Genomic DNA, 27,904 nt, shown 5'->3' with positions numbered 1-27,904 from the left:
CGCTACAGATACGTGTAGCTCGCTGTTGACGTTAGCATAGCAACATTCTGCTCCTACGCGGGGGCGCAACAAGCTCCTTTAACTCTCAATTCAAGTATTTTATCCAAACCCCACTTAGATACTCGCCCACGGGGTTATACCTCTAAGAGACATAAGGACCCGTACACTAAGCCGAGAGCAATGGTAAGTTTATGTATGCTGCAGCGATACCGCCGTCATTTCGTGTTTTTTTTCCCCCCGGGTTGTCGTCCAGCCTCCAGCTTCTGTCGGCGATGTCTCCGCGGAGCGTACCGTCTTGTTGGGGCTAGCAGGCTAAGTAGCCTAGCATGCTAGTTAGCTTACGCCGCGTAGCGTTTAGCCAGCGCGTCGAGTTGTTTGCACGGATCTCCCGACTCTCACGTCTGTTGATAAACTTTTTAGAACAACTTTTTTTGCTCTCCCCATCAGCCGTCGATCAACAGATGTGTTACATCCCACTACGGAGTGCGAGAACACCCGCGGACGTCTAACATGCTAAAGTAACACACACGGCTAGCTAGCCCAGGGCAACTTTACTTTAAAACCAAGTTTTTATCTTCGGCGAGCCATGGGCGGGTAGCATCCCCGGATAGCTTGGGTCTGGCTACGACACTGTGTTGATCTGCGGTGCTAATCGGGCGGCTGTTTTCCCCAAAGATACGACGGGAAGCGTTGTGGTTTACGCTGAGTTTGTGCTATTTTCCGAAGTTTGAGCCCCGACTGTCGTATCTCGATATTTTATTCGTGTCTTCCACCGGCTGGCTGTACTTTATCATCCCTCATCACTATCTCACTGCAGCGAGCTACTGGTGCAGTGGCCCTAATACACCAGTATACAGACTGATCTTTAAAACAATGGTTGGTGGTTTTATGTCACTTTCTTCATTTAGGAGGCTTGGCGCATATTAGCACGGTGGCTAGCGTTAGCCAGACGTTAGCATGTCTGTTTTGCATCAGACGAAGAGAGCCGTGATTTATCTTTCGGCTGGTACCATGAGCGCTCCCAGTGTTGCGTTCTTTTGCGGGCCCATGCTGTGATACCATGCCCATAATAATACGGTGGTTGTTGGGGATGCCAAAGTATTTGAACACAATTCCCACCACATATTAACTGTTTACTTAGGCAAAGCTAGTGAGGTTTAAGCTAACGCGGACAAGGTAGTGCATTGGGGTTGCTATTTGGTAGTACATGTTCAGGTCAGTCATTGTGCCTGAGCCTAAACGTGGCCAGAGAGAAGGGCAGGGCTTTGTCCATTGTCAGGATGATCGGTCAGTCGCAGTGGGTGACAGATGCATTATCACCGTTCTCTCCTCCCGTTCCTCGGTCGCTTTGTCTCTATGGGCTGGGGAGGACAAAAGACTAGATGACGTGTCGATGGGGGGGGGGGGGGGGGTAGTAGTAGTAATGTCCTCATTTCTCTCCTTACGTTTACGTGTGACGCCTTTGCTATGTTACGCATTCGTTAGCCATACAGTCAACCGTGTGGTTTGTTGTGGTTTTGGAAACCACAACAGTGTATCTTCTGCAGAAAGTAACAAGTTTAAATGTAACCTGACCCCTTGAACGGTGTTGATACATATTTTAACAGTAAAGCACTTTGGGTAGACCTGGCTCGATGACTTGGATGCTACTCCTTTACACTCACAAACACTCTCGGTTGCGCAACAGTTGTATCTGTAGATCAGTTTTACCCTTGCTGTGTGGGGCTGGCAAGGTAGACCTGTTCTTCTACTCCTGGCTTCCTACTGCTCTAATCAGTTTATCGGGACTATGCCAATATGCTCCCACACAAGCACAAATGCAGGAGATGGATTTTCCTTTGTATATTGTTCGGCCCCAGAGAGCTCAGCGCTCGTGGAGTGAACATCAAGATATCACACAAACTATTGGAAAGACCTGTAAACATTTATTGCGATCATGTTTTTAAAACAGTAATTTCACCAAGGTACAGAATAGGTATTGTATTACCGTTTCTATAAATGTGACCCTATAATTAAGTGTTTGATTTCATTCGAACACTCCCACCAGCTGTATGGTAGCACAATCCTAAGCCTCTGCTTGGCCTAAACCTGCTTCTTGTTGTCCCCAGTGGTCTTTTTAATTAGCATTTTGCTTCTCTCCTCACTGAGCTCTTTGCACATCTCTTTGTGTCTGTTGTTCTCTGTGGAAGCTGTGTAGTGTCTGGTTTAATATATTGGTCTAATCTGGGGTTCGCCAGAATTCCCTCATGGGATTAATAGAGTTTTAGTTGTATCTATAATGCCATGATGCTGTGATTTTTTTAAAATTATCTAAAGTAGACTGGATGGGACTGTATCAATTGCCTCCAGTGTGTGAAGATGTATTGTGATAGGCAAAAGACTGGAGTCTTCAGAGGCTTGCATGACACCTGATTGGTCAACTGTCACCAAATGGAACGCCTGTAGAGAGAATTCCAAAGCGGCTTAGTTTGGTTCTTCCACTGCCATAACCATGTCATTCAACACATTTAGATTTATTGGTAGGTTTCCTTTGAACAATTGTGCCATTCAAGTGGGTAGGAATAAACTCATCAGTTAATAAAGTTCCAAAACAACTAGTGATTTCATTCATAGGTGTGGTAAGGGGAGGAAAAACAAGCTATGTTGCTTTGGCTTTGCAGGGTCTTTGTGTGTGTGTGTGTGTGTGTGTGTGTGTGTGTGTGTGTGTGTGTGTGTGTGTGTGTGTGTGTGTGTGTGTGTGTGTGTGTGTGTGTGTGTGTGTGTGTGTGTGTGTGTGTGTGTGTGTGTGTGCGCGCGCGCAATTGCTGACTGAATGGACCGGGTTGCGACATCGTATTCTCGATAGTACATGATTCATGTGCATGGGTTCATGATGAAGTGTGTGTGTGATCTCTCTTTTCTGTCACACACAAACACAAACGCACAGATCCTGCTCTGTGTTTCTGAGGCCTTGGGAGTTTAGTGATTCTACCCAATAAGAAAAGGCAGAGAAGGGGATAGTGAAAGGGAGAAGAGGAGGGGTGTTCCGGAAAGGAGGTGAGCGGAGGAGGGAGGGAGGCTAGCGGACAGACTCTCCTCTCTTCTTCCTGTCTGCGGCGGGTGAATCGGTGATTATAGCAGCAGATGTGTCATTAGCTCTGCCTTGTATTCATGTTGGGGTGTGGGGGGTGGGGGGGGGTGAGAATTCTCTGGCGTTAAGTGAATTTACGGGATCTGCCAAGTTGTTTTCTTACCCCCCACTACCCCCTACTCCCCTTCCTCTTTTTCCCTCACCCTTCGACTGCCCAAAATTCAGCTGCACCCCACCCCCCCCCCCCCCCCAAACACACACACAAACCCCCAAGCGAGCCAGCGCCGCACCAACGTTCCTGCAGGTGAACACATGCACCTGCACGCTCTTCCCAGTGGCGGCCAAGTGCTGGGAAAGCGTTCTCGCTTGGGCGGCCAACCCTGGTTTGGGAAAGTGCTTGTTCCCAGGCGTGTGTGTGCTTGCAGGGCGCGTGGTAATATCCCATTACCATGCATTGGACAAGGAATCCGGGCTTCTTTGTAAAGAGACTTAAGAGCATGAGTGCGTACCGGTCTGGGAGACAACCCGGTGGGTTGACTTATCAGCGGCTGTTAAGCAGCCAATGGGTGTGCAGTGTTTTGGTTAGGTGAAGGCTAAAGGATGCACAGTGGGACTTTTCGCAACAGCTTCTGTTCATGTATATGGCCACTGAGGCCACCAACACACAGGGGGTCCAGGCAGATCTGCCTTTTGTTCATTTGTCAGTCACCACCGTCTGTTTCGTCAATGCTGCGGAAATGGGCTCATCAGCCCATGTTCACATAGAGAGAGCAGATTCATTTTGTAATGTCTCCGGTTGAAGGAAAATGAAGACAAATAGCTGGAGAGGGCGATGCTCTTTGCAGACACGTCTTGCCTAAGGTCAGGGATGTTGCATTGTAATTGCAATAGCATAGGTGCTGACTGAGTTTAGCTGTTTTATTGCAAGCAGTTTTAGCTGGTCATCACATTACACTAGGTCTCAATGTGATACAATCAGGATTTAAAATTAATAAGCTTGATTCTGGAAATATGTGGATACCAGTCTTTGTGCACTTGTCTTTTGGACCGGCTACACAAGTAGCAATGTGAACACGTCTCTCAAGCCAAAACATGTTGTCTCAAATAACATTGGGCAGATGATGATTGAAAGAAGGAGAGGTCGAACTCATTGCTTAATTGGTCAAATCCAATTTAAGCTCCAATTAATCTCAATGCTTAATTGGTCAAATCCAGGAAGGGACATGGATCCAGTGCTTCCCACTGATTAGGTTTACCGAGTTAGCCCCCCCCCCCCCCACCCCACCATATAAGGTCAATATCCGCTGGCCTGTTCTCCGAGTGTCTGGCTCCGAAGGCCACCCATCCAGTGTGCTTCATCACCTTGCCCTCTGTCATCACGGCGGGGCGTGGCACTGCATCACACCCTGCCTTGTAATTTACAGTCAAGGCAACATGGTGCAATAAACCTAGGGGAGGGCTGAAATACAGCTTCTCTGTCACGTCGGTGCGGATTCGTCTTTCAAAATATCCTGTCCTCTGTCCTCCCCCCACCCCCTGTTTACATTGATGTTGACGGATTCCAAGGTAGCAACCACTGGGGCCACAGCACATATACATTAGTGAGTGTTCCTGTTAGGCTTGGGTGGTCGATGTTTTCATACCTTCCTGACATTTCACAAGGTATCCTGTTTATGACGGTATTTGTGTAAATAAATAATAATAAAAAAGCTGAGCTGTTGGTGTTAGAAGTCTTTGTAGCATGTATGACCTTGCTTAGCCTACAATGCTGTGTCTAATTTGCAATTTGCCAACTTCGACAAATCTTGCTCGGTTTAAATACTTATGGCCTAGAATTATGAATGGATAGGAGGACATAAGTTCCCTGCTTCCATAGATTCAGTCCAAATCTTAATGAGTAGGACCTACTTGTGCAGTTTTTTTTTATTCTTTAAATGTCAGCGATAGTTTCCAATGATACACATGGGAAAATAAGTTGAACCTGGATTATATACAGTCTATGTGCGTCACACCCACACCGGAGAGCCACTGGCCACACAGTTTTTTTGCCTGCTTTTTACTGTTGCAGAGCTAGCATGATACACTTCTAAACAGCGATTTTAATCTATTGTGGATATTTTGTCTGGGTTAATGGCATTTTAGTTAGGCTATTGGGTAGGGTAGGGTATTTTGTCATTCGCCTCTTGGAGTATTGACCAATAATTTTTTATTCTGCAACGTCATGTGCAGGTGAAACACATCCGGCCAGTTTGTTAATGTTTTAGTTTTTCAACTCAAATTTCTCTCAAAGGTAGAAATGGCTACCATGACTTCCTGTTCTGAATGAATAAATTGGTAAAAAGAATCTCCAGTGAAATCAGACCGAGAGATCAGAAACTTGGTGTTGGTAAATGTGTGAAAAGCTTAAAAAATATATATATCTTCCCCCCCAGAAGAAGGAATTTACATTTGGTGTCCTATTTCTTTATTATGTACAGATAAGAACCAGGAAGTGTTGCACATTTTCCACCCTCATCGACGTCAGTCTCATGTATTGCCTCTCTGTCATTCCAGGTGATGGCGTGGGCGTGTGTGCCGTCAGCGTTCCGAGTGTGGAGATGGTTCTAACCGCCACCGTTCTGGAATACAGAGGCTTGTCGCGCTGGCCTTGAGAAGCCCCATAAACACACACGACACGCACTGCCAGATACGACCAGAGCGAGCCGTGGGAACGGTCACAGGCGTACAGGACGGGCTGCCGGAGTTCTCGCAGAGGTTCACACACGCTTACAAACTATCATACCCTGTGTGCGCATGTCTGCAGGAGACTCCCTCTAAAGAGATTCCCTAGCGAGTCCCAACCCACTCCTCCTTATCCTGACCCCCCCCCCTCCCCCCCAAACAACCCCTCCTTCTGGGTGAGCGTCACCCATTGCTTTCTTCCTGATATTTTACCCGCCCACCTCCATCATCTCTCGGTCAACCGCCAACATGCCGAGCTCCACCATCCGCCGGCAGATGAAGAACATGGTGAACAACTACTCGGATGCAGAGAAGAAGGTGCGCGAGTCCACGTCCAACGACCCGTGGGGGCCCTCGTCATCGCTGATGTCGGAGATCGCCGACCTCACGTACAACGTGGTGGCCTTCAGCGAGATCATGAGCATGATCTGGCGACGGCTCAATGACCACGGGAAGAACTGGCGGCACGTGTACAAGGCGCTGACGCTGCTGGACTACCTGGTGAAGACGGGCTCGGAGCGGGTGGCGCTGCAGTGCAAGGAGAACATCTTCGCCATCCAGACGCTCAAGGACTTCCAGTACGTGGACCGCGACGGCAAGGACCAGGGCATCAACGTGCGGGAGAAGAGCAAGCAGCTGGTGGTGCTGCTGAAGGACGAGGAGAGGCTCAAGGGCGAGAGGTGAGGGCGTGGTGTGTGTGTGTGTGTGTGTGTGTGTGTGTGTGTGTGTGTGTGTGTGTGTGTGTGTGTGTGTGTGTGTGTGTGTGTGTGTGTGTGTGTGTGTGTGTGTGTGTGTGTGTGTGTGTGTGTGTGTGTGTGTTGAGAGCTGCTTGGTAATATAGAGATTGAGTGTGCTTGGAGAAGAGTTTTTTATATGCCATGTTATGTTTTCAGAAAATTCATTTATGTTACGACATTTACATTTTGGGATACATTATACCAATACCGATTTTATTTTGGTACAATTTTCTTATGGTACCACAGCAGTTGCATACTTTTGTCAGATAAATACCTGGCATATATTGTTGCGTCTTAAACTGCAGTAGAAGAATGAAGTCTTTAATACCTGTACTTCCATGGGCTCACAGGAGCCGTGTTGCCCTCGTTCTGCTCCTCATCGCTATCCCGTCTCACCTATCAGGTCCCAGGCCCTGAAGACCAAGGAGCGCATGGCGCAGGTGTCAACCGGGGGCTCCCAGGTGGGCTTCGGCCGCGGCTCCTCCCAGCCCAACCTCTCCACCTCCTACAGCGAGGAGTACGGCCGCTCGGAGGGCTCCCCAGCCTCCTACCATGGCTGTGAGTAGCATCTGATTGGTTGAAGAAACTAACTCTAGTGTCTGATTGGATGTAGAACGCCAGCATTTCGTGTTGGAAAAATTTAACTACCATCTGATTGTCTGTGCCAAACATGGTACTGTGCTGCAGAAATGATCCAACTCATTGGCATGTTAGATTATTGTGAACACACACACTATCACAGTTTTCTCACAGTCCCAGTCTGACCAACACCCGGAAGCCTTCCCAGACCCTTAACATCGCTCTGTCTCTGGCTTGCAGCACAGGGGTTACTGGGGTTGCATTCTTAAGCTAAGACGAGCCATACATATGCACGCACACACAGAAGAAAATACACTACTAGGCCCTTAGCCCAATGTGGAGAGAACCAGTTATATGGGACCACAGTCAGTCCATAAAACTGAAACTCGCACACCGTAAGAGGCGTGCGGGGGGGGGGGGGGTGTTCACCAACTTCTTTGTGTCTCTCACTCTGTTGGTCGCTTTACCAAACCACCAGGGCCTCATCCTAGAGGCGATGAAAAGGAATCTCAAACAGAGCGAGGGACAGGGGGAGGTGAGAGGGGACAAGAGTCTTAAGAGAACGACCGTTAAGAGTTCTGGGTGGAGGCCGGGAGGAAGTGAAATGAGGAACAGCACAGGGAAAATGGAGGGGGTGTTGAAATTAAAGCAAGGAACCCGGCCATTATTTTCCTTTCCACTCACACAGAGACACGGCGACCTCTGACCTCTGCCACACAGCATGGGGCGGTGGGGGGGCATGCTGGGTGTTTGTTGGTGTTTACTTGTGCATGAATTTGCCCGGTCGTTTTTGGAGGGTTATTTCCTGCCTGTTTGTCTGTTTTGCAGGACTACAAATGCATGTCTTCACTGGAATGTGTGTGTGTGTATGTGTGTGTGTGTATTGTGTCACATTCCAGTGTATGAATCAGTGTGTGTGTGGTCGGACGTCCTGGCCAGCTGAGTCATCAGTTGTGATAACGGAAGGGAAGTTGGCCTGACAATTTGGGTGGTGGTTGGGGGTGGGGGGGAGGTTGAAGCCCCACATCAAGGGTGATTTTTAAATTTAGTCTCTCTCAAGAAAGCTCCTTGTTCCAAGTCCAGCAATTTCTGACTAGTTTGGGCATAACAATAATGTAGATCTACATCAAAATATATCCTGCTTTGTAAGGATAGGTTGTGAAAATAGCTTTGGAATTCACAGATTTGACTCCCAGCCACCTAGCAGTGATCAGACTGGAAGTGTGGACCTGTGGGGACATGGTTAGGTTAGTAAAGGCCACCTAATCCACATTGTACTGAATACAGAAAGCTTAACATAGATCTACACCAGTTGGCTGTAGATCCACAGATTCTTCTCCACAGAGTTGGGATGGAAGGTCTTAAGAGCGGTGTTGTGTCCACACCTCTATCGCTCTCCTGGCACCACGCGGGGACAACCAAAGCAAAGGATTTGGGGATTAGATGTCAGTTTGAAATATGTTGAGCCAATGGTCGAACCATTGAAACGAGACCTGCTTACTCCAGACGACTCTGCATTTGGGAAAACTTGGTAATGGTAGTAGTTTAGTAATGGGTATGGTTGTTATGACGCTACATGTAAGTTTCATCATATATGATAGCACATTCCCACAACAGCCCACATTTTGTATTGTTTGGGGAAGCTTTGCATGCTGTTTGTGCTACAAGGCCATTACGGGCAGTGGCAGTAATCAATGTTTTGGCTCTGCAGCACCAAAGCACCTACACCAGTGTTGTTGCAAGAAATTCCGGCTTTGTAGCCAAGTGGGGGGGCAAGCGGGGTTTAGTTTCCAGAGGTTGTAAAGAACGTATTCTGTGTATCCTGCCCTCTAATGGTGGCTTGTATGGGCAAATGCGACGGCGTGGGCATTTGTCCACCTGTCGTCGCCTGTCAGTTCTGTTAGTTGGCCAGGCGGATGTATTATGCATTGACAACCCATTAGTAGGTTTTCCTTCAAAAATACCATTCAAGTGAACTCAAATCTGTAGACTAAACACTTTTAAGAATCGTCAGTTCATCGTATGTATGTGGACGGGGGAAGTATTTGAACGGCTTGAGTCATTCTTGTTGAATAATACATTTGACCTCTTTTAAAACAACATAACCTGCACTGCAGCCTGTTTTGAAGAGATTGTTGTTTCAAATGGAGTACGTTTACCACTGTGTGTTAGATACCAAAACCAGGGACACCCAGCTGCTTTGGTTAACTTGTTGATAACCCTGCCTCCCTCTTCTCAGAAACTCGTCTATGTGGTTGAATTCAAGACTCTTGCCACATTTTGAACTGACCTAGTTGCCTCTCGATCTCTGAACTTAGGAATTTGATGATTCCTCTAATCTTAAGTGATTGCACTGCCAAAAGTGGAGAATTCTGTTGCAGGTTTCCCTTTATGACAAAAGTCGCCAGCATGCACTTTGAGACGAGCAGGTAAAGGCTGTGAGTGCTGAAAAGTTTTGTCACTCTTGACTGTCTAACCGTGGCCCAGGCCCGCTCTGGCCACAGAGCCTCTGTCCTATTACTCACCCTCCTCTTCAGGGGTCTAAATATACCCTGACACTGTTGTAATGAGTACAGCCCAGACAAACCCGTAAGGCTAAATCTCATTTTCATCTATTAGTGACATCTTCCTTTAATGCAAGTGAACCAGACGAAGGCCTTTCAGTGGCACCATGTTCATCAGGGTCGGTCTGGGCATGTCCTAAAGATCAAGCATCGCCGCCCTTCTTTTACGATCAGAGTCTCGCCTCAAGTCTCCTGTCGGCAGGATCACATTAAGACAGTCAGCAAGGGCCCCCTTCGTCGTGGCTGCAGTGAAAGGAGGGATACATCAGAGGAGGAGGGGAGAGGGGAAGGGGAGAGGGGAACATTTGGAAAGATGCCCCCATACAGATAGTATTCATGAGAGAGGGAGCCCGCGTGTTGGCCCCCGGCTGCTCTCCTCCGTTCACTCAGAGTGAACGGAACGAAGCAGGCCAAGCAGATTAAATGGAGCTCATGGCTCCATCATCGTCATCTGAGGTCTGCAACCCGAGCTCGAGCCTGGGTTCCCCTCATTCATTTGAGACCCTTATCTGGGCCTTCAGCACTTCCTGTCAGAGAGATTGTAATGGAGTCCTATTGCAAGCGGGTTTTGGGGACAGAGCTTTCAGGGTGGGTGCAGCTCTCTGAAATGCCCCCCCCCCCCCCCTCAGATCCATAATGGCATGTCCATTGAACTGTAAAAAGTGGCTGACGACACACATGTTATTTGATGCTATTCATGTGCCTTGATTTATCAGAAAGGCACTACTTGGTGAATCGAAGATACTGAAAGATTATTGTGAAGGGCCTTTATGGACCTTTTGATGGGTCCAAGTGTGTTTCTTTACTATATCTGATGCCTTTGCTTCTGGGTGTAGCAGAAAATAACAGTCACTGTTTTGCGAGTGTGGCTCACACACAGTTTGGTGTGGTGAGGGTATGAAATGCTTTTTTGTTTTAATTTCCCCCCCCAGAAGAGAGAGAGAGTCTCTCTGTCTGTCTCTCTGTCTGTCTGTCTGTCTGTCTCCCTCCCCCCCTCTGGTCTGCATGGCTACACGGTGTGTTTACTTTCGCCTCATGGCGTCTCGTTATCCTGTACGCCAAAGTAAAGTGTGCTGTTCCCATATCAGTACACACACACACCTAGCCCTGTGGGGCATAGATTCCAGCCAGTGAATGTGTGACTTAAATTTGTGTCTGTCTCTCCTTGTGTGTGTGTGTGTGTGTGTGTGTGTGTGTGTTGTAGCTACGTCTCCCAATGCTGGCTCTGAGCTGGAGCAGGCCCGGCCCCAGACCAGCGGAGAGGAGGAGCTGCAGCTGCAGCTGGCCCTGGCCATGAGCCGTGAGGCTGCAGAGCAGGTACACGCACAAAGACACACACACACTCACACTCTCACACACACACACACACATACTCAAACGCACGCACGCGCACAAATGTACTCGCACGCACACGGGCAGACACGCATGTGGGCACACTCCCTCACACACACAGACATGCGGGCACACATACAGGCACGCGCAAATGCACAACACAGAGGCACACTTACCAAACACACGTCGGCCTCTTACTCTGCCAGGACTATAAATGACAGTTCGTCGTTGATAAGGGCTGGATATATGGTTCCTCATCTCTGTTGTAGGGTTTTCTGGACAAGACACCGTGGCTGTCGAGAAATACCTCAGCAGTACAGTAGACTTTCTGAAATAAAGCTTTGGAAACAATTGAGAGAGTAATTTCTCTCTACTGAATGTACACTTGTTGCTCCGTCCCACCATAATGTGACTGAAAATAATTTGATAAAAAGACTGTCAATGGAGATTTTTCCATGCCACTCAAATGAGGAAATGAAAAGCCATGCTCAATGCCAGATCAGCAACATTCTGCCTCTGACTTCGCATTATACACCATAAAGAGCTAGAGGCTTCATCAGTTGCATAATTTTACATTTTTTTCATCATTGGTTGCCTGTATCTTTGGTCACGGGCTACCCTTACGGCTGCACTGTGTAGGAAGCGTTTTCTAAATGCTTTAAAAGGCGCCGGTGGATCTGAAATGGCCGCCGTGTTAACAATCAAGCTCTTTGCCTCCCCCGGTGCGAGCAGGAGGAGCGCGTGCGGAGAGGAGACGACCTGAGACTACAGATGGCCCTGGAGGAGAGCAAGAAGGGCGGCCCGGGCTCCGGCAAACTCGCCAAGAAGAAGAGAGAGGTGACATGCTCATGCTAATGCTGCCTAGCACGCTCTCGGCGTGTCGTGCCAGCGAGATGCTGGATAAATGTGTAGCCCTCTGCCCATGTGGAAACGGCAGACATTCAAATGTCTGTGTGTCCGTGGGGGGAATAGTAGTGGATACACACACATGCACGTAGTCAGGGTTCATGGAGTCAGATTTTCCCTTTCTGCGTCCGGGTTTCCCGAAATAGCCACGTCTCTTCCCATTCCCATATTGTGTCTGACTCCGTGTCTGCTCTCTGCAGCTGGAATGTACAGTAACTGGCAGAGGCCAGACTAGTTTCCCATCATTGCTATGCAACGCAAGTCATTCTATGTATAGCGTAGGGCCGGATGATATGGAAAAAATTTATCATCACGATAATTATGGGGGAACTTTACATGACAGATTAATGTCATGATATGCTTATGAATTCAAAATACCATTCTAAACATTCTAACTGAGGGACATTACATTAAAGTATATGGGAATTTAAAGTGTGGTATCAGACTTAAAGTAATGTTCCTTCCTCACTTATATTTCATTCCTCCCCTTTTGTAATCGTAACTAATTAATACAATAAAACTTGGTATCACGATAAGTTATATCTTCATTTGATGAAGATACAGTACCAGTGTAAGACGATAAAGGAAATATACGTATTATAAGTATTGCCCAGCCCTAGTAAAGCTAAAAAAGAAGGAAAATAAAATGACAAGCCAGATCTATTGTAAATATGTTGAGAAAGTGGGGACACTAAAAGCAGGGTTGGCAGCTTTTCCAATTGGACAGAACAGAAGAGTTAAATGATGGGCCTTGTTCCCTTATCATTACTTTCCACACACAATCTTTCCAGCAATCTCTAGTGTTAGGAAAGAGAGGCTTCAGCTTCTCAGACACTTACGGATGCTATTACTTGTGCTGTTACGGTGCAGCTGCCATGCGGGCCGGCTGGCTGCCATCTCTTGTATTGCAGAGCAGTGCACGTACAACCTACGAGTCGCTGGGAAAAGATGCGTGCGCGCCAGGCCAGGAACACGTGACCCACCAGTACCCCTAAGACGTTTTTTAATCAACGTGTAATTGCGGATGATATATTTCACTCACTAACTATATATATTATTTACTTTGCTCATTCAAAAACATTTTGGAAGGTCTTCTGATGTGGGGAGCGGTGGGTGGCGGTGCCCTCTACTGGTCAGCCTCCACTGGGTGACATGGTAGGTCGGCGGGTGGACTAACGCTATGGCTCTCTCTCCCTCTTTCTCTCCTCCTGGTTCTCCAGCCCCAGTCCTCCCTGATGGATCTGATGGACGTCCCCGAGCCGAGTGCAGGGGCTGGGGCCGGGGCCGGGGCGGACCCCTGGAGGGCAGGGGCCGCCTCTGCTGGTGCTGCTGCTGGTGCTGCTGCTGCTGCTCCTGCAGCGGACCCCTGGCAGTCATCATATGGTACACGCCGTCGCTCTGTCTTCCGTCTGTCTGTTGGCCTTCTGTCGGCCTCTGTCTGTCGGTCTGCCTCCTGTCTGTGTGTCGGCGTTCTGTCTGTCTGGAGTCCAACGCTCTAACCCCTAGACTATCCTGGTAGAAACTGCGGACAGGCAGTTCCCAGCCTGCCTGTTGGACGTCCCTGCGCAATATGACTGACCCCTACCTGCTCCTTAGTGACTTGTGTCTGAACTGTACTCTTGTCGGGTCTTCTCAAAGATGAAGGGAAGTAAACGGCAGGAACTAGAGCTATTCATAAGATACTAGGAATGCTGCTTAGCCTGCCCAGTTGCATTGCACAGAGGTGTGTGTGTTTGTGTATTCAGAAAGATGTTTGCTAGGCGAGAGAGGTCCACGTATGGAACAGACCATGTGAGGAACTTACACAGGTTTATTTTAAGTTGCCAGGTGCCAATGAGGAAGTGGTGAATTCGTGCTGGAAAAGTCCCCTGGTGAAATGCTTAACTCGTTCCCCGTGTTATTTCTGACATTAACAAATAATGAATGGAATTTAGCTGGATAGAAAGGTCACCCAATTCTAAATCAAATGTAATATAATCCCCATGCTTGGCGTCTGGACCAGTTATCGTCGCTTGTACGTGTTTTCACCACACCTGCCTCAACATGCCTCTCTCCTCCCTGAAGGTGCTGTCCCTAAACCAGTGGATCCGTGGGGAACCAACCCTTCTGTTCCGCCCATGAAGGGCAGCGATCCCTGGGCAACAAACCAGCCTCCTGCCTCGGACCCCTGGGGCTCAGCCTCTGTGCGGCCCAAGACCTCAAACGCAGGTAAATTAACACATGATATCTTGAATTTCTTATAAGGAATTAGTCCTGTAAAAATAGTCCCCTCCCAAAGATACCGGTGAGTAACTTCCAGTGCAAAATGTCCACTTTGTCCAAATATGGACATAGGATCCCAACGAGGTTGAAACTCATGCTTCCATATTTGGGAACTGAATTTCCAACCTATAAACTTCATTAACACCATTTAGTATAAACGGTGAAAGCGGGCTACTGGTGGAAATAATATTCCACCTTCTCGTGAATACGTACACACACATGCGCGCAACTGCCAAGAGAAAAAGCCCTAAACTCTGAAGTTCAGCCAATCCAGACACCGACTCAAACATGCCAGTGGCTGCCAAGGGGCTGCGCTAGAGTTTCCACATCCATTCCCTGCCTTGTGTTTGTTTCCATGCGTCTTCATGTGCGAACCTGCTCTGTTTCAAATAGGCCTGTGTGTGTGTGTGTGTGTGTGTGTGTGTGTGTGTGTGTGTGTGTGTGTGTGTGTGTGTGCTTGCACGGTTCATCTACATTTGTGTCCGTGTTGTCTCCCCTTCCAGGTAGCTTTGACCTGTTCAGTGCATCCAACGGTACGTCTAAGGAAGACTTCTCAGAGTTTGACAGCCTTCGTTCCTCCTCCTCTGTCCCCACTGGTACTCACCCTGTTTGTCTGTCTGTCTGTCTCCTGCTCTCACCCCGGTCCACATCACACAGCGTGGCGTGTGGTCTTCTATGTGTGTGTCTGTGTGTCCACGTCCTGCAAATACAAAAACGATACAAAAAAAATACGAGTAGTGCACGGTCTAAAAACAGATCATTGCAAAAGACCGTGAAGGCTGGAAAGTAAAAGTCCTCAGCCCACTCATATTTCGAGTCAACCGAATTGGCAAAACCCTTTGGTCTAGCCCTGATGTTACAGCTCACAGGTAAAACTGAGTATTGATCAAATGGGGGGAAAGCAATTTAATAACTTGACATTAGGACATCTATTTTGAGATTGCAATGCAATTAAAAGGTTGCCATAAAAAGCTCAGTATCCTCTCCCAGAACCCCTCTTCCAGGTATCCGAAGACGTTTATTCCTGAGAGTGGGATGGGGAGCGTTCCAACGTGCTAAAACAGCATGGTTCACTCTCTGACCCTGGAATTCTCCATCGTGCTGCAAGTAATACGCACGCTTTAGGCCGGGCGTTCTCGAGGCTACGCATGCTTGGAGACGCATGTGTGAGGAATGCGACCTCCGTGAACTATTTGGCCTCATGCGATCCTCTCTGGCCTCAACCCCACTTTGTGTCCGGACGAATTGACGGAACATAATGGATATATTCAATGTGCAGGAATACCCATTGGCTGACTCAGTAGAACATGGTAAAGCTATTAAAAATGGCCTGGCCCAATTCCTTAAAAGGACATAATCACAATGTTTTTGCAGAACGTGGGCCACTAGCATTTTGTCAATGTTGTCGAATATCATAGGACCAGAACAAAAATGAAAAATGTATGTTTCAAAAATTGCCTTTGCCTCTGGTTCCGTTGTACATTTCAAAAAAATTTGCTCCGGTCTGCTTTCATAGCATTCCTTTGTCCCTGTTCTGGGTTGTTGGGTTCTGTCCGGATCAGATCGAGTTCTGAATTCCCCCCCCCACCCTTTTTTCTTCTCACGCTTGGTTGGTCCTCCCTGGCTCTCCAAAGAACGGACGGTAACTGTTCTCCAGTGCCAACACGGTCTGATTTAAACCCTACTGAGTTACGGCGGTCTGTGGGGAAGGCTTTATTACTGGGCATCTGTTTGAACCTGTGGGGAGTGGGGAACAATGTTGCTGGAACTATCTGGTGTGTTTGGACAGTCCCGGGCTTTGGGAAAAGGGGGCTCGCTCTATGGGACTTTGGCTTCTGTTCAGTGGAAATAATGTGGTAAGGTACTTCCAAGAACCCAGCTAGAGGGAACACCTGTGGAAATGAAAACATTTTTATTCATCGTTTTTGTTTTACACACATAACCCGCAACATCCATTGTGTGAACACCTGATTCCAACGAATGGATAACTTCTAGCCACGATCGAATGGTCTTTATTCACTTAACATTATTTATTATGCTTCTGTTCTGCGTATTCTCTTTCCTCTGTGTCTCGACTACACTGTGGACTCAGCCCTCCCTTATCAGGACAGAAAGCATCCGTTATGACATTATGTATCAAAGACGGAAATCCTCAGCGTCTCAGTCATACGATATCACTGATTTTTTTCTCAAGGATATCTAATACGATTCTGTAAACATTGAGGTTTGGTATTACAATTTATTAATTTATTTTTTTAACCTCTGGAGCCTGAAAGACGGAGGTTCCTCCAGACAAGAGGGGTCTGCGGTCCCTGCTCACGGCTGTTAAAGGCCCGGGTACCGCCTACAGACGCGCACACGTCCACTGCTTGGGTCTCAGCCCCCCCCCCCCCCACCCCCTCCCATGCAGCCGGTTCGGTGCCAACATTTCCAGCTAGACGCAGCCGCTCTCCGCCTCCATACTGCTGCTGCTCACACAGTGAATGATTAAACCACAATGAGAGGGCTCGTTTGCGCCTTGTGGTCATGGATTTAGTGCTCCTCGTTGATTGGTCCCCCGTGTGGGCCCGTTAGGTATTTCCGCTGTCTGCGTGTTGCCTTACAGTCTACCTCCAAAGAATCGTTTTAGTGCAGCTGATAATTACTCCAGTTGTGTGTGTGTTTTTGTGTGTACGTACACTGTATGCTTTTTGAGGTTAGATGTTTCAGGGGCGCCATGGCAATAAACCAGACGTACTGTGGGCGACGTAAAAATGTGATCGACTGATAATAGAACTCGGCCCGCTTCTCGGGCCAACATTCGTTGGGTGCAAAAAAATAATTGTTGTTGCCTCGCGTACACTGCCAGGGCCTGCTCTTGTGGTTCAATTTCACTTTCTAGTAGTCATGTTGCGATCGTGTCGGAATGATGTAGTGCTAATGATCACTGGTGACCAGTATGATGTGACGAAACCCTACTGGGTTTATCAAAGCACCACCTCTCTCCGTTCCGAAGACGTGTCTTATCACCGGGGGCTTGTTGATGTGTCCCTGCCTCTTTCATGGATCTCCATGTCGCTGTGTATTTATATCTTTCTTTCCTTATCTATCTCTTGATCCTTCCTAGGTCTCTGTCTAACGTGTAAACATCAGTGTCTGTACTATTTCTTTTCTCCTCTTACTTTGTGCTACTTACTTTGTGACGTGGATGGCTCGCTGCTGCATTGTACAGCGACGCATCGTCTGAATGGCTCTCTGCTCCGTGAGACCCTACCGTTCATCGTCCTCATCCCCTCTCCTCTCTCTCTCTCTCTCTCTCTAGGGAACGGCGGTGTGGTCCCCTCCCTGCCCTCCCAGGCCAGCCTGGCCAGCAGCGGCAGCATGGATCTGTTTGACCCGCTGCCCACCTCCTCCTCCCTGGGCCTCCACCCCACCAGGAAGACCCCCGAGTCCTTCCTGGGGCCCAACGCCGCCCTGGTCAACCTGGACTCCCTGGTCACCAAGCCGGCCCAGCCCGCGCCCATCGTCAACCCCTTCCTAGCCGCCTCTGGTGTGTGTGTGTGTGTGTGTGTGTGTGTGTGTGTGTGTGTGTGTGTGTGTGTGTGTGTGTGTGTGTGTGTGTGTGTGTGTGTGTGTGTGTGTGTGTGTGTGTGTGTGTGTGTGTGTGTGTTATTTAAAAGTTGTACATAGTTCGGTGTGATGAAACCTCATGCATGCATGACCCATCGTATTCATGAGCAGCTCCTAGGACTATGGATTGTACCTCTCAGGTTCTCAGCTCCAGCTCAACAGACACCTAGTCTAGACAGAGCTGACTTGCACTTTCACAACTAATGTTTGGTTCCGCCTCCCTTCCTCTCCCTCTCTCCCCCCTCCCCCCCCCTCCCTCCCTCCCTCCCTCCAGCAGCAGCGGCCGCTCCGGTCCAGGCCAACCCCTTCCAGGTAGGCCAGCCCGCCCCGCCCACCCTCAACCAGATGCGGGTCAGCCCCATGCCGGCGGGCTTCGGCGCCCTGGCCGCCGACCCCATGCCGCTGTCCTCCATGGGCCAGCCCGCCATCACCATGGTCCCCCTGGCCGGCATGGCGCCCGTGGGCCGCGCAGGGCCCGGCATGGGGATGGGCATGGGGATGTCCATGCCCCAGCCGCTCATGTCCAACGTCCTGCCACCGCAGGGCACCGGGCAGCCCCCCGGCACCACAAACCCTTTCCTGTTGTGAGTCGTCGCCGCCGCCGCCGCCGCCACCAGCAGCAGCAGCACCACCACCCCCCCCCCACCGCCCCCTCCTCCTCCTTCTATCCCCTCCCCCAATGAACCAAGGGAGGGGCCTCTTTCTCTTTGTATGACCCACAACCCAGACAGCGCCCTTCTTGCCAGCTGTCACCTTTTATTACACTCCCCCTCCCCGCTCCTCCACATCCCCATCCCCTCCACCATGCACCGCCCTCCTCCACCTCGCCACTCTCTCTCCCACCCCCCCCCCCTGTTGCTTAAAGCTGCCTCGCCCCCCTGCTTAGGGTCCCCGAGGGAGGGGGTGGTGCTGATGACCAACGGAACAAGACTGTAGACGGAGGCTCGGCCCGGGATGCAGTCGTCGCTGTGTTATGATGCAACCGAAACACTTTTGTGCCCCTCGCGGCCACCGCCCACTGCTCGTCTTCTCTCCTTCCCTCGGCTCCTCTCCGCTTCCTCTTCGTACTACCTTTCCTTACGTCTCGTCGTTTGCTTTTCTACCGAGTAGCATAGGTTTCTATCCTACCGTACCAACACCGGGATCTCGTTTGGATCGCATCCACTTTTTTCACCTAGAGCTAAACTAACCCTTATCTCTTTTCGGTTGTTCCCGCGAGGCCGCGCCACTCGCTGCACCGTGTAGTCGACCACGTTTGTATTTAGTCAGGATTATTTCTTTCTTTTTTTTACACCGTGTATATTCTGGCGGGTGTCTGTTGACACACACTGGAGTAGTAGATGAATGTGTGTGTGTGTGTGTGTGTGTGTGTGCGCGTGTGCGTGAATGGAGTGTGGTTACTAAGCAGGGATTTTGCACACTTTTGCATTTGTGTTTTTTTTGTTTTAGTTTTTTTTTCTCCCCCCTCTGTGACTCTCGTGGGCTCACCGTCGGACCCGGGCGGTGCTGCTGGGCCCACGGACGCAAACGCACCACTTTCTTTTTTTTTTATCTACGGTACCGCGGGGCCACTGCTGTCTCCAGGCCGCCTCCCTTTTTCCGTTTTTCACATCCTAATACACATGAACTTTGACCTTTTGGGGGGGGGGGGGGGGGGCTCTGGCCGGGAGTGAGGCGTTGGTCGCTGAAACCATGGGTTGGAGGGGTTACTAACGTGTTTTGTTACCTAAAAGTGTATGTATTTGTGTTTTCACGCATATACATGCGCACAAGCAAAGGATACTGTCTGCCCTCATTCTAACACTGAACGATGCGCGTGCGTGTGTGTGTTGTCGCTCTCACGTATAATGAAAAAGACACGTATGATGGAGGCATTGTGACTGCCTATGAACACACTGCGTAGACATGGGAAATGTAGTTTTATTTTTTCATTTAAGGGGTGAAAGGGAAGTGGACAGAGTCATGTATGAGTATATTTGTGTGTGTGTGTGTGTGTGTGTGTGTCTGCTTGTGCTTTATTGGGGGGGGGGGGCAAGGTAGCTACAGCAATCTGTATGTTTTAAAATGTGTGTGTTTGTGTGTGTGTGTGTGTGTGTGTGCGCGCATGTGTGTGACCAAACTTCAAGGGCCTATCTTGCTGAAGTGTGAGTAAAATATATTGGAGAGAGATTTAGAGGGCATGTCGGCCGAAGCCCCAAGGGATTTACAGCAACACATCCAACCCTGCCAACAGTAGCCCGTCAACACACCCTCACACATACGTACACACGCAAGCACACACCCCCCCACACACACACGCATTAGGTTTGGAGGACTTGTCTATTAATGGCACCGGAGGGAATCATTCAGCAATGGCTGACCTGGCATTATGTATACAAGTGTTATATTTTTGTGCTCTTTGTTTTGTTTATTAATTTTTGTCCTATTTTACTCTCTAGATGTAAATCCACAGTCAAGACTTTAAACCATTTAGTCGTACGAATGATGTCCCTGGCAGTTTTCGTTAAATTTCATTTTTGGGGAATACTACACCTATTTTCATTAGAAGCACAGCACACTGTTACCAAAGTCCTGAGTGACGGAGATTTACTACAAAGGGGTTTGTGGGAATTCTGGTCATATTTTGTGGACACGTAGCTTTATGGATTTCTGTTAACATAATTCATTGATCACAAGATGACAACAAAATACAGTTGATGTGTTTGGGGGGGGGGAGGGGGTCATGTAAAATATATGGGGGGGGGTTCATGTTTAATGTTATGTGAAATTAGAAGCGTTTCCCACTAAAGTACAGAGGAATTATGGGCCCAGAAATGAGAGAACTTGCCCAGAGATGACCATTGCACATAGATCCTTTGTTTTGTCACTGTTGACCTTCGCTGTGCTCAAACCCAGCCCCCGAACCCCCCTGTTGACATCACTGCCAATGATATTCTTCTTCGTGTCTAAGTGGACCCCGTTCGTTTTCATTCACTTTTGTTTTGACGTTGAGTTGGCGCCCTCCTCTGGTTCGTTGTGCTATGACAGCTGCGCGGCGCAAAACCCTGGAACAGGTCGGTCCTTTATTTCTCTCAGGCAACGGGCGGTGGGGGAAAACTGTTTGTGATGTGGATGACGGTGATATGCAATGTTTGTTCTGAATGACGGGGGTAGGGATCCAACTTTACTCACAGACCAGCAACACCTTTTTGATTCCAAACTAGATATATGCAACAACAAACAAACAAAAAAATCGGATATGTGGAAAAGATTTAAAAAAATATTTTTAAAAAGAAAGACGTGCTTGATTTGTGTTGCGCAAACGTTCAGTTTAGCAGTTCAGTTTAGTTCATCGAGATACTGCTATGATATAGGGAATAAATATCTCTAGCGAAGACGGTATCTCTGGTTACTTTCTCGCCGGCCTCATTGGCCAACTGCAACAGTTGTGGGAACACTTTTGTCCCGTCGGTGTGACTCCTTAAAACCAATTCAGATGTTGAATTACGAAAAAACGAAGAAACACTCCACCTATTTGCGTTTGCAAATGAAAGCCCAACCGTAGTGGTGGAACGACGCCGTTGGCTAGTGCTGCGGTGTTAACATGTATTCAATATGCTTTTATCAAGAGGACTAACACGCGTCATGGACTGTCTTGTTTATATGCAGGCCTGTTGTTCTTCCATGGTTCCGTCTGGTCTAGTTAACCTTTTCATAGTACCGGGAGGAGGCTGCTTGGTTGTTTTTTTTCTTTTCTTTGTCATTATAACTGTATAATATAATTTATCATTTGTACTATTGTAACATACTGTTCTTCTGTATACCGTTATTATTCTGTGTATTGGGTTTTTATTTTTAGTAGGAAAATCACCATGGTATTTTAACAGCATTTAAAATGAATTTAAAAACGCAGCAATGGCCACGTGAACAAATATTACATCTGTAGCTGCATCGATTTAAAATGAAATAAACTATGTACTTCTCCAGCTCCGTAAAACCGTGTCACAAGTGATTTCTGCTCTTGAGTGCTTTCATCTAGGTTGGCTTTGAAATCCACAGAGCAAGACGGAACCCATTAAATGGGAGTTCTAGAATATAGAATGGTTGATCAGTTACCAACGCATGTTGTAAAGGATAAGGCTTAATACCGAGCCGACACATCTGATGTTGATAACTACGAGTGATACAAGTATTATATGAAAAGTAATTTGATACTTAAACAGAATTGACATGTTATTTGCTCATTTGTTTGTCAATTATATGTCAGCAGTAACGAGCAAAGCGAGGTAATCCTGTGAACAAGGTTGATGGCAGCCGATTACAACTGGATACTAGCCTGGATTAGTGATGGGTCGTTCGCGAACGAGTCGGCTCAAAGAGCTGGCTCTTTTAAGTGAACGATAGGAGTCGGCTCCCGAACGCGAACGGTTGTCTTTTTTGTTCTCCCACGCTACGGGTGCTACATGCATTCATTCTACGCGTGCTATGTGTGTCACGGCCCATGCATGGCAGCCAGCAACCAATCACGAGAACCAAGCAGCGAGGGGCGGGGGATTTCGATGCGCGATACACGTTGCCTGTGACTGACAGGAGGAAAAGAGGAGAGAGACTAGTGCGAGCGTGTGAGTACAAGTCAAGACACATCGATTATTCGATGTGTGCCGTCATTCACAAAGGCACTCATGGATCATCGGCAAGAAATCACTTAATATCTTAAACGCAAAAAAACTAACAGTGATCAGTGTTTGTGTTGTATGCATATTAATATTTATGCTTGTGTATATTGTTTTTCTGTACATGATTAATAATAATAAAAAAAAACCTAATAGTGCTACAGAACCAACATTAGTTCCGTCCGTTAATTCTTGTTTATTTGAATGGGAAAAAATGTTAACGGTCCAAATGTTAAAAATCGACTTTGACCCTCAGGAACGAATAATCAAATATTCTGACCCATCCCTAGCCGTTTGGGAGCCGAAAGAGCCAGCTCTTGTTGGTGAGCCGTTCCAAGAGATCCGGCTCACTAAAAAGAGCCGAAATTCCCATCACTAGCCTGGATATCCAGACCCACATCTAGAAAGCTGTAGGGTCTGGCAACGAGTAATGAAAATGGCCCAACTCGAGGGGCGGCACCAAGTGTGCATTTGAAAATATCACTGCACGCAATTGGATAACACTACGACCAATCAGAAGAATACAAGGGGTGACATATCCAGACCAGCGGAGCTAACCAATAGATAAGACTCTTCGTATCTGCTCGGTAAAACAGCAACGCTTTTGGCCCACCTATATCAGAATCAGATACACCGATGTGATTGGTTTATGTTCTGGGCCAGGGGAATCGGGGAGTGAGTAGCCGTGTCCCAATTCAGGGGCTGCATCCTTCGAAGGATGCATCCTTCAAGTATATTGCTCGTTCCCAGAGTGACTCGCTGAGCAAATTCAAATTGTGCTCTCGCGAGAACTCTGGATTTCTAGGGTAACCGGATACCAGATAAGAAATGAACAGAACTTTTCTGAAGCAAAAGTACCCATTTATTATAAAAATACAAAAACATTCAAAGGGATTTAGTTTGCTTTCTAGCTACCAAACAATCACATAAGCTCTTAAATTTATTTATTTGTCTTAACATAAGACAGTGTTCGTGGGCATGCCAATACCCAAGGTTTTGTATACAATGCCATTTCTTTTGTCAGCATGTCAAAATCGAACCATGACTTGTACAGAATAAACAATAACAGGCAGCAAGTGAAGGAAATTCAGTAACGGTCGGTTCTGCAGAATCTCCCACTTTTGTCAATGCTACCGCCGGGTCCTCATATAGAGGCAGTGTGTGTGTGTGTGTGTGTGTGGCTACTCGTGTGGTCTCAGGCCGGTTGTCGAGGCCTGGGACAGTGTGTTGGAGGGGTCTGAAGGTGTACCGTCATAGCCCAGCTTCTTCATGTCCTTGGTCACGATGTGGAAGGTCAGCGTGACAAAGCCCTGGGAGCACACGCGTGTCACTGAACACACCCCAGGGAACAGAGAATTAGTAGATGTATGTTAGATATTTATAAAAGAAAAAAGGAAATATATAAAACCTATAATTAAAACTGTTAATTACCTTTTTATCTTTGAGACATAGATAATATTGTAATTTTCTTTGCAACTTTTTTTTTATTGATTAAATGTTTATGAAAAAAAAGTTAATGAGGGGAGTTTTTGTTTAAACTGCTCATATGATATTACTGTATGTTCCTTAGGCTTCTATATTCACTCTACTTCTATTGGACAACGGTATATAATGTGCTTACTAGGGGTGGGAATCTCTTGGCACCTCACGATTCGATTCCGATTCAGAGGTCAACGATTAGATTCTAAAACAATTATCGATGCAACAATTTTTTTTATGTACATTTCCATGCGGGATTTACAAAAAAATATATATATACATCAGAGTTCAGAGTTTGCTAATCACTTCCTACTTGTGTGATGATCATTAAAGACAATCAACAGATGAATTATATTATCTAACATTTTATATTAGATAAAGTCGGTGGGGTGGGGGTTTGCAGATACATTTTTCTGCATCGCGATGGAATCATTCTAGAGAGAATCGCAATGCATCGAAGAATCGATTATTTTTCCCACCCCTAGTGCTTACGCAGCGCTGTACATCAGCTCCACCTGTGAGGAGGATGTACGGTAAAGACCCACCTTCTCTGCCCTCGCCCTGGGCCACCACCTTGGGGTCTGTGTACTCTGGCCGGCGCCCCAGCAGCCAGCTGGATGAGACGGGACAAGGGCAACGCCATTCACGCTCTTTCCCCTCAGTACATGGAACCAGTGATCATATGCACATATTGCATTGACTATTTACACAGAGGTGTCATCTTGACACACAGGTGTCGTACATAAAGGGGCTATTCTAGGGGCTATTAAAGAGTAAGATAGAACTTCAAAATAGGAATATGTAGAAATATAATGATGTGTGTGGGTGAACAGCGATGGTCTGGTCATTTAAAGTCATGTTACCGTGTTCAGCAGGACATACAACTGTAAGAATAGTAATACTGTACTGCATATACATCTTACCTCGTGAACTTCTGAAGTCTTGATGTGGATTCAGGAACAAACATGGGAATCGTTCTCGTGTGTCTGAGGAAAACAAACGGATCTCTCATGCCTTTTTTTTTGTACCTGCTTTTTCAATAAGAACAAGTATTAAAGCAACCTAGAGGAGGTAAAAGGAGGGGAATCGAGCACAGTGATGAAGCTGTTTTAGAGGTAGAGTTACGCGTGATGTACTCACTGTCCGGGCGAGAAGGGGATGTGTGTTGCACCGTAGCCCCGCACCACGTCATTGCCAAACGTGTCTGGGCCGTACACACTCACCACGATCTGAGGCCCTGGAAAACACACACACACACGCGCGCACATTGACAGCAGCTTGTATGAGACATGTGTAGAGATGACCCCCACAATCTCTATGAATTTGTCATGTGGTATGAAGTGTATTGTTCTGATGAGGTGTTGAGAATATTGTGTGTGTGTGTGTGTGTGTGTGTGTGTGTGTGTGTGTGTGTGTGTGTGTGTGTGTGTGTGTGTGTGTGTGTGTGTGTGTGTGTGTGTGTGTGTGTGTGTGTGTGTGTGTGTGTGTGTCTCTCACATCCAGATGGGTTGGTGCTCTTAAATGTAATTTCCAGTGGGAAGTTCCATATGAGTTTGTGAGGCGACAGTCTGCTTTTGGAGGTTATCTGAGAGATGCCTTCCTCTAGACCCTACAAAGAGTAGCAACACAAGGAAGAAATTCAGTGTTAAAGAGATACAATGACATACCTGTAAATTGGTTTGCCTGTATCCATTTCAAGCACATGCTATACGTATAATGTATTTCATGTCATTCTTATTTTATTTTAATGTATTTGTCAATTTATGTAATACAGAGCATGCATTGCTCAAATTGTGCGGATGCAATTAATACATTTTAAACAGATTCTAGAAACACAATGTAAAATGTGAGTGGATATGTTGTGGCGCGTAAAAACAAACGATTTTGTTTTTCGTTTGGAACGTTTCAAGGACGAATAAAACAAACAAGCAAAGTAAACATATGGCCTCCTTTCGTTACTAAAGGATGAACCCGTCTCCGGATCTGCAGCAGGTGCAACACACCTAGGGTGACCAGGGGTCGGCATGAGGCTGTGTTTGCTGTCAATCATACTGAGCACACGTGGGTCAAGTGCAGGTTAAACCGTCTTTTCAGCCGGCAGAAGTCACAAGCCCTGCGGATTTCGGCGGTGTATAATGGAAACCACCACAAATAAAAGGAACTGCGGCTAACGTTTCAACAAAGTACAGAAACTGACAGTAAAACAACGCGATGCGCATCTTTTTTAGAATAAAGTCGTCACCCATCCGCATTGGTGACATGTCCCACATTGAACCCACACAAACAAGCTCTATCCTGCTTAAGGTTTGTCTGGATCTGGTCACCTTAAAAACACCTGTCGTGTCACCTTAGACCAGATTAACGCCGTTTATCATAATAGCGTTTAATCCGCCAGTAGACCATCAACCACTCCTAGTGGACAGCAGTGGACTCGTACTCACCGAGGTAGGAGCCCAGTCGTGGCCGTACACGAAACAATATTTACAGTAGAGGTCGTCGTACTCTGGAAACTGAATCAGGACGGGGGCAGACAGTAGGTTACTGTTAGAGACAGACACACGGACAGCCTCGGGGAGGCTGGCTGGCTAGCGTTAGCCATGTAACTAGTTCCCATCGGGTCTTACTCGGGTACTTAATACTCACGTCGCCTCCCTCGATCTGCCCGTTGATCATGAGGAGGAACACCGATGGGTTGTTGGAAGCCATTAATGTTTCATGTATAGTTTTATACGGACGAGTCAGTGAATATAACCCTTTCTACTAATGCTCTGTGGTAAGTTTGAGGTAGCATTAGCTCGATAAGCCTACTTCGTTGCCAGGGTGACGCGTCCCCGACGGTACCTACGGCAAGCTGCGTAGTCCAAAACCTGAAAAGTTGAATAACTGTCGTGGGCTTTTCTGCCCACAAGGTGGCAGCAATGTCTTGCTTTAATTCACACGCTAACGTCATGCATAATTTGCCAGGAAATACAATGGTTGATACAGGGTAGAATAGCACGACATAAGAGATATTACGAATGTGCAACCATATCATTATTTTTTAAGAAGACAATAAAATCAGACTGAATTCATAATAGGGATCGCTTTTGAATGGCCTCATTGTAAATATGCAGTTTATCAGAGCTGTTATGGCTGTTAATTTCTTAAAAGAAAATCGGATTAATTCATATTTTAAATATACCAAAAATATACTGTTTTAATTTTGATGGCCTTACCCATTTACCCATATCAGCCGGACTATAAAACTGTGCACCACATCCGTTTCATGCCCTTATTGGTAGGTTGTTAAATTGCAATCGTCCCTATCAAATGCAATTCAAATATATTAATTACTGCCCACTATCATGATCCCAGTTTCCCCATATTTACATTGTTGAGTCTCAACCTAGGTCCTTGTATCTCATTCTCTCGGTGTGTCTAATGTTTGCGTGTCCATCTCTATTCCTCGCTGCGGTCTTCTCTCTGACAGATCTTTGACCCCTGCTGTCTGACATAACCAGACCCTTTGTCTCTCTGACCTTTAGGGGACACCAATCTCTCTCTCCTCTCTCTCTCTCGCTCTCTCCCTGTCTGACTCACACACACACACACACACACACACACACACACACACACACACAGCTTATTAGACAAAACATAAGTCAAATCACCTCTGGGAAACAGGAATCAACGTCTATCAGTCAACATCAAAAATTGAACAGAAGCGCCAAATACCATCACACCATAATAAACAGGGTTGATGTTCGTTTTGTACCTATTCAAGTCAATACCTGCAGGGAGGTGACGCACTGTTGTACAGAAGACAGACAAACAGAACAGACTGGCAGTCTTGCAACTGCTAGTCTTGCAAGTAGCAGTTGCAGAACTCTCAACCAATCACAGGTAAATATCTGCATTCATATGTGAAATTTTGGAGTATTTGTCTGTAGACATATTCCTACTTCTTAACTTCTAAACTGTTGAAGTGTAAATGGACTGCATTCATGTAGCACT

At 47.2% G+C, this 27,904-nt stretch overlaps 2 protein-coding genes across 5 annotated transcripts; one reads left to right on the top strand and one right to left on the bottom strand.

Moving 5' to 3' along the window:
* epn2 (epsin 2) lies at positions 1 to 21,747 on the top strand. 4 transcript variants are annotated; one of them, XM_084488289.1, is made up of 10 exons: positions 1 to 183; positions 5,624 to 6,471; positions 6,932 to 7,086; positions 10,876 to 10,988; positions 11,736 to 11,840; positions 13,130 to 13,292; positions 13,974 to 14,117; positions 14,675 to 14,704; positions 17,473 to 17,700; positions 18,055 to 21,747. In XM_084488289.1, the coding sequence occupies exons 2-10, from the start codon at positions 6,041 to 6,043 to the stop codon at positions 18,366 to 18,368; spliced, it is 1,683 nt and encodes a 560-aa protein (XP_084344415.1). In that variant the 5' UTR covers positions 1 to 183; positions 5,624 to 6,040; the 3' UTR covers positions 18,369 to 21,747. The 4 variants fall into 4 exon arrangements, with proteins under 4 accessions (XP_084344415.1, XP_084344414.1, XP_084344413.1 ...); XM_084488288.1 differs by having other exon boundaries at positions 14,675 to 14,767; positions 18,058 to 21,747; XM_084488287.1 differs by having other exon boundaries at positions 14,675 to 14,767.
* Positions 21,748 to 23,498: 1,751 nt separating this feature from the next.
* b9d1 (B9 protein domain 1) lies at positions 23,499 to 26,657 on the bottom strand. The gene is made up of 7 exons (XM_084488293.1): positions 26,555 to 26,657; positions 26,353 to 26,421; positions 25,409 to 25,520; positions 25,052 to 25,148; positions 24,835 to 24,897; positions 24,457 to 24,524; positions 23,499 to 23,762 (listed from the first exon to the last, which is right to left on the bottom strand). Exons 1-7 carry the CDS (start codon positions 26,615 to 26,617, stop codon positions 23,614 to 23,616), a joined length of 621 nt encoding a protein of 206 aa, XP_084344419.1. The 5' UTR covers positions 26,618 to 26,657; the 3' UTR covers positions 23,499 to 23,613.
* Between the last annotated feature and the right edge of the window lie 1,247 nt (positions 26,658 to 27,904).

Source organism: Micromesistius poutassou (assembly GCF_964030765.1).
Source record: "Micromesistius poutassou genome assembly, chromosome: 1".
NCBI classification, from domain to species: Eukaryota; Metazoa; Chordata; class Actinopteri; order Gadiformes; family Gadidae; genus Micromesistius; species Micromesistius poutassou.
Note: the sequence above shows the minus strand (reverse complement) of the source record. Positions and strands in the feature narration are given on the sequence as shown.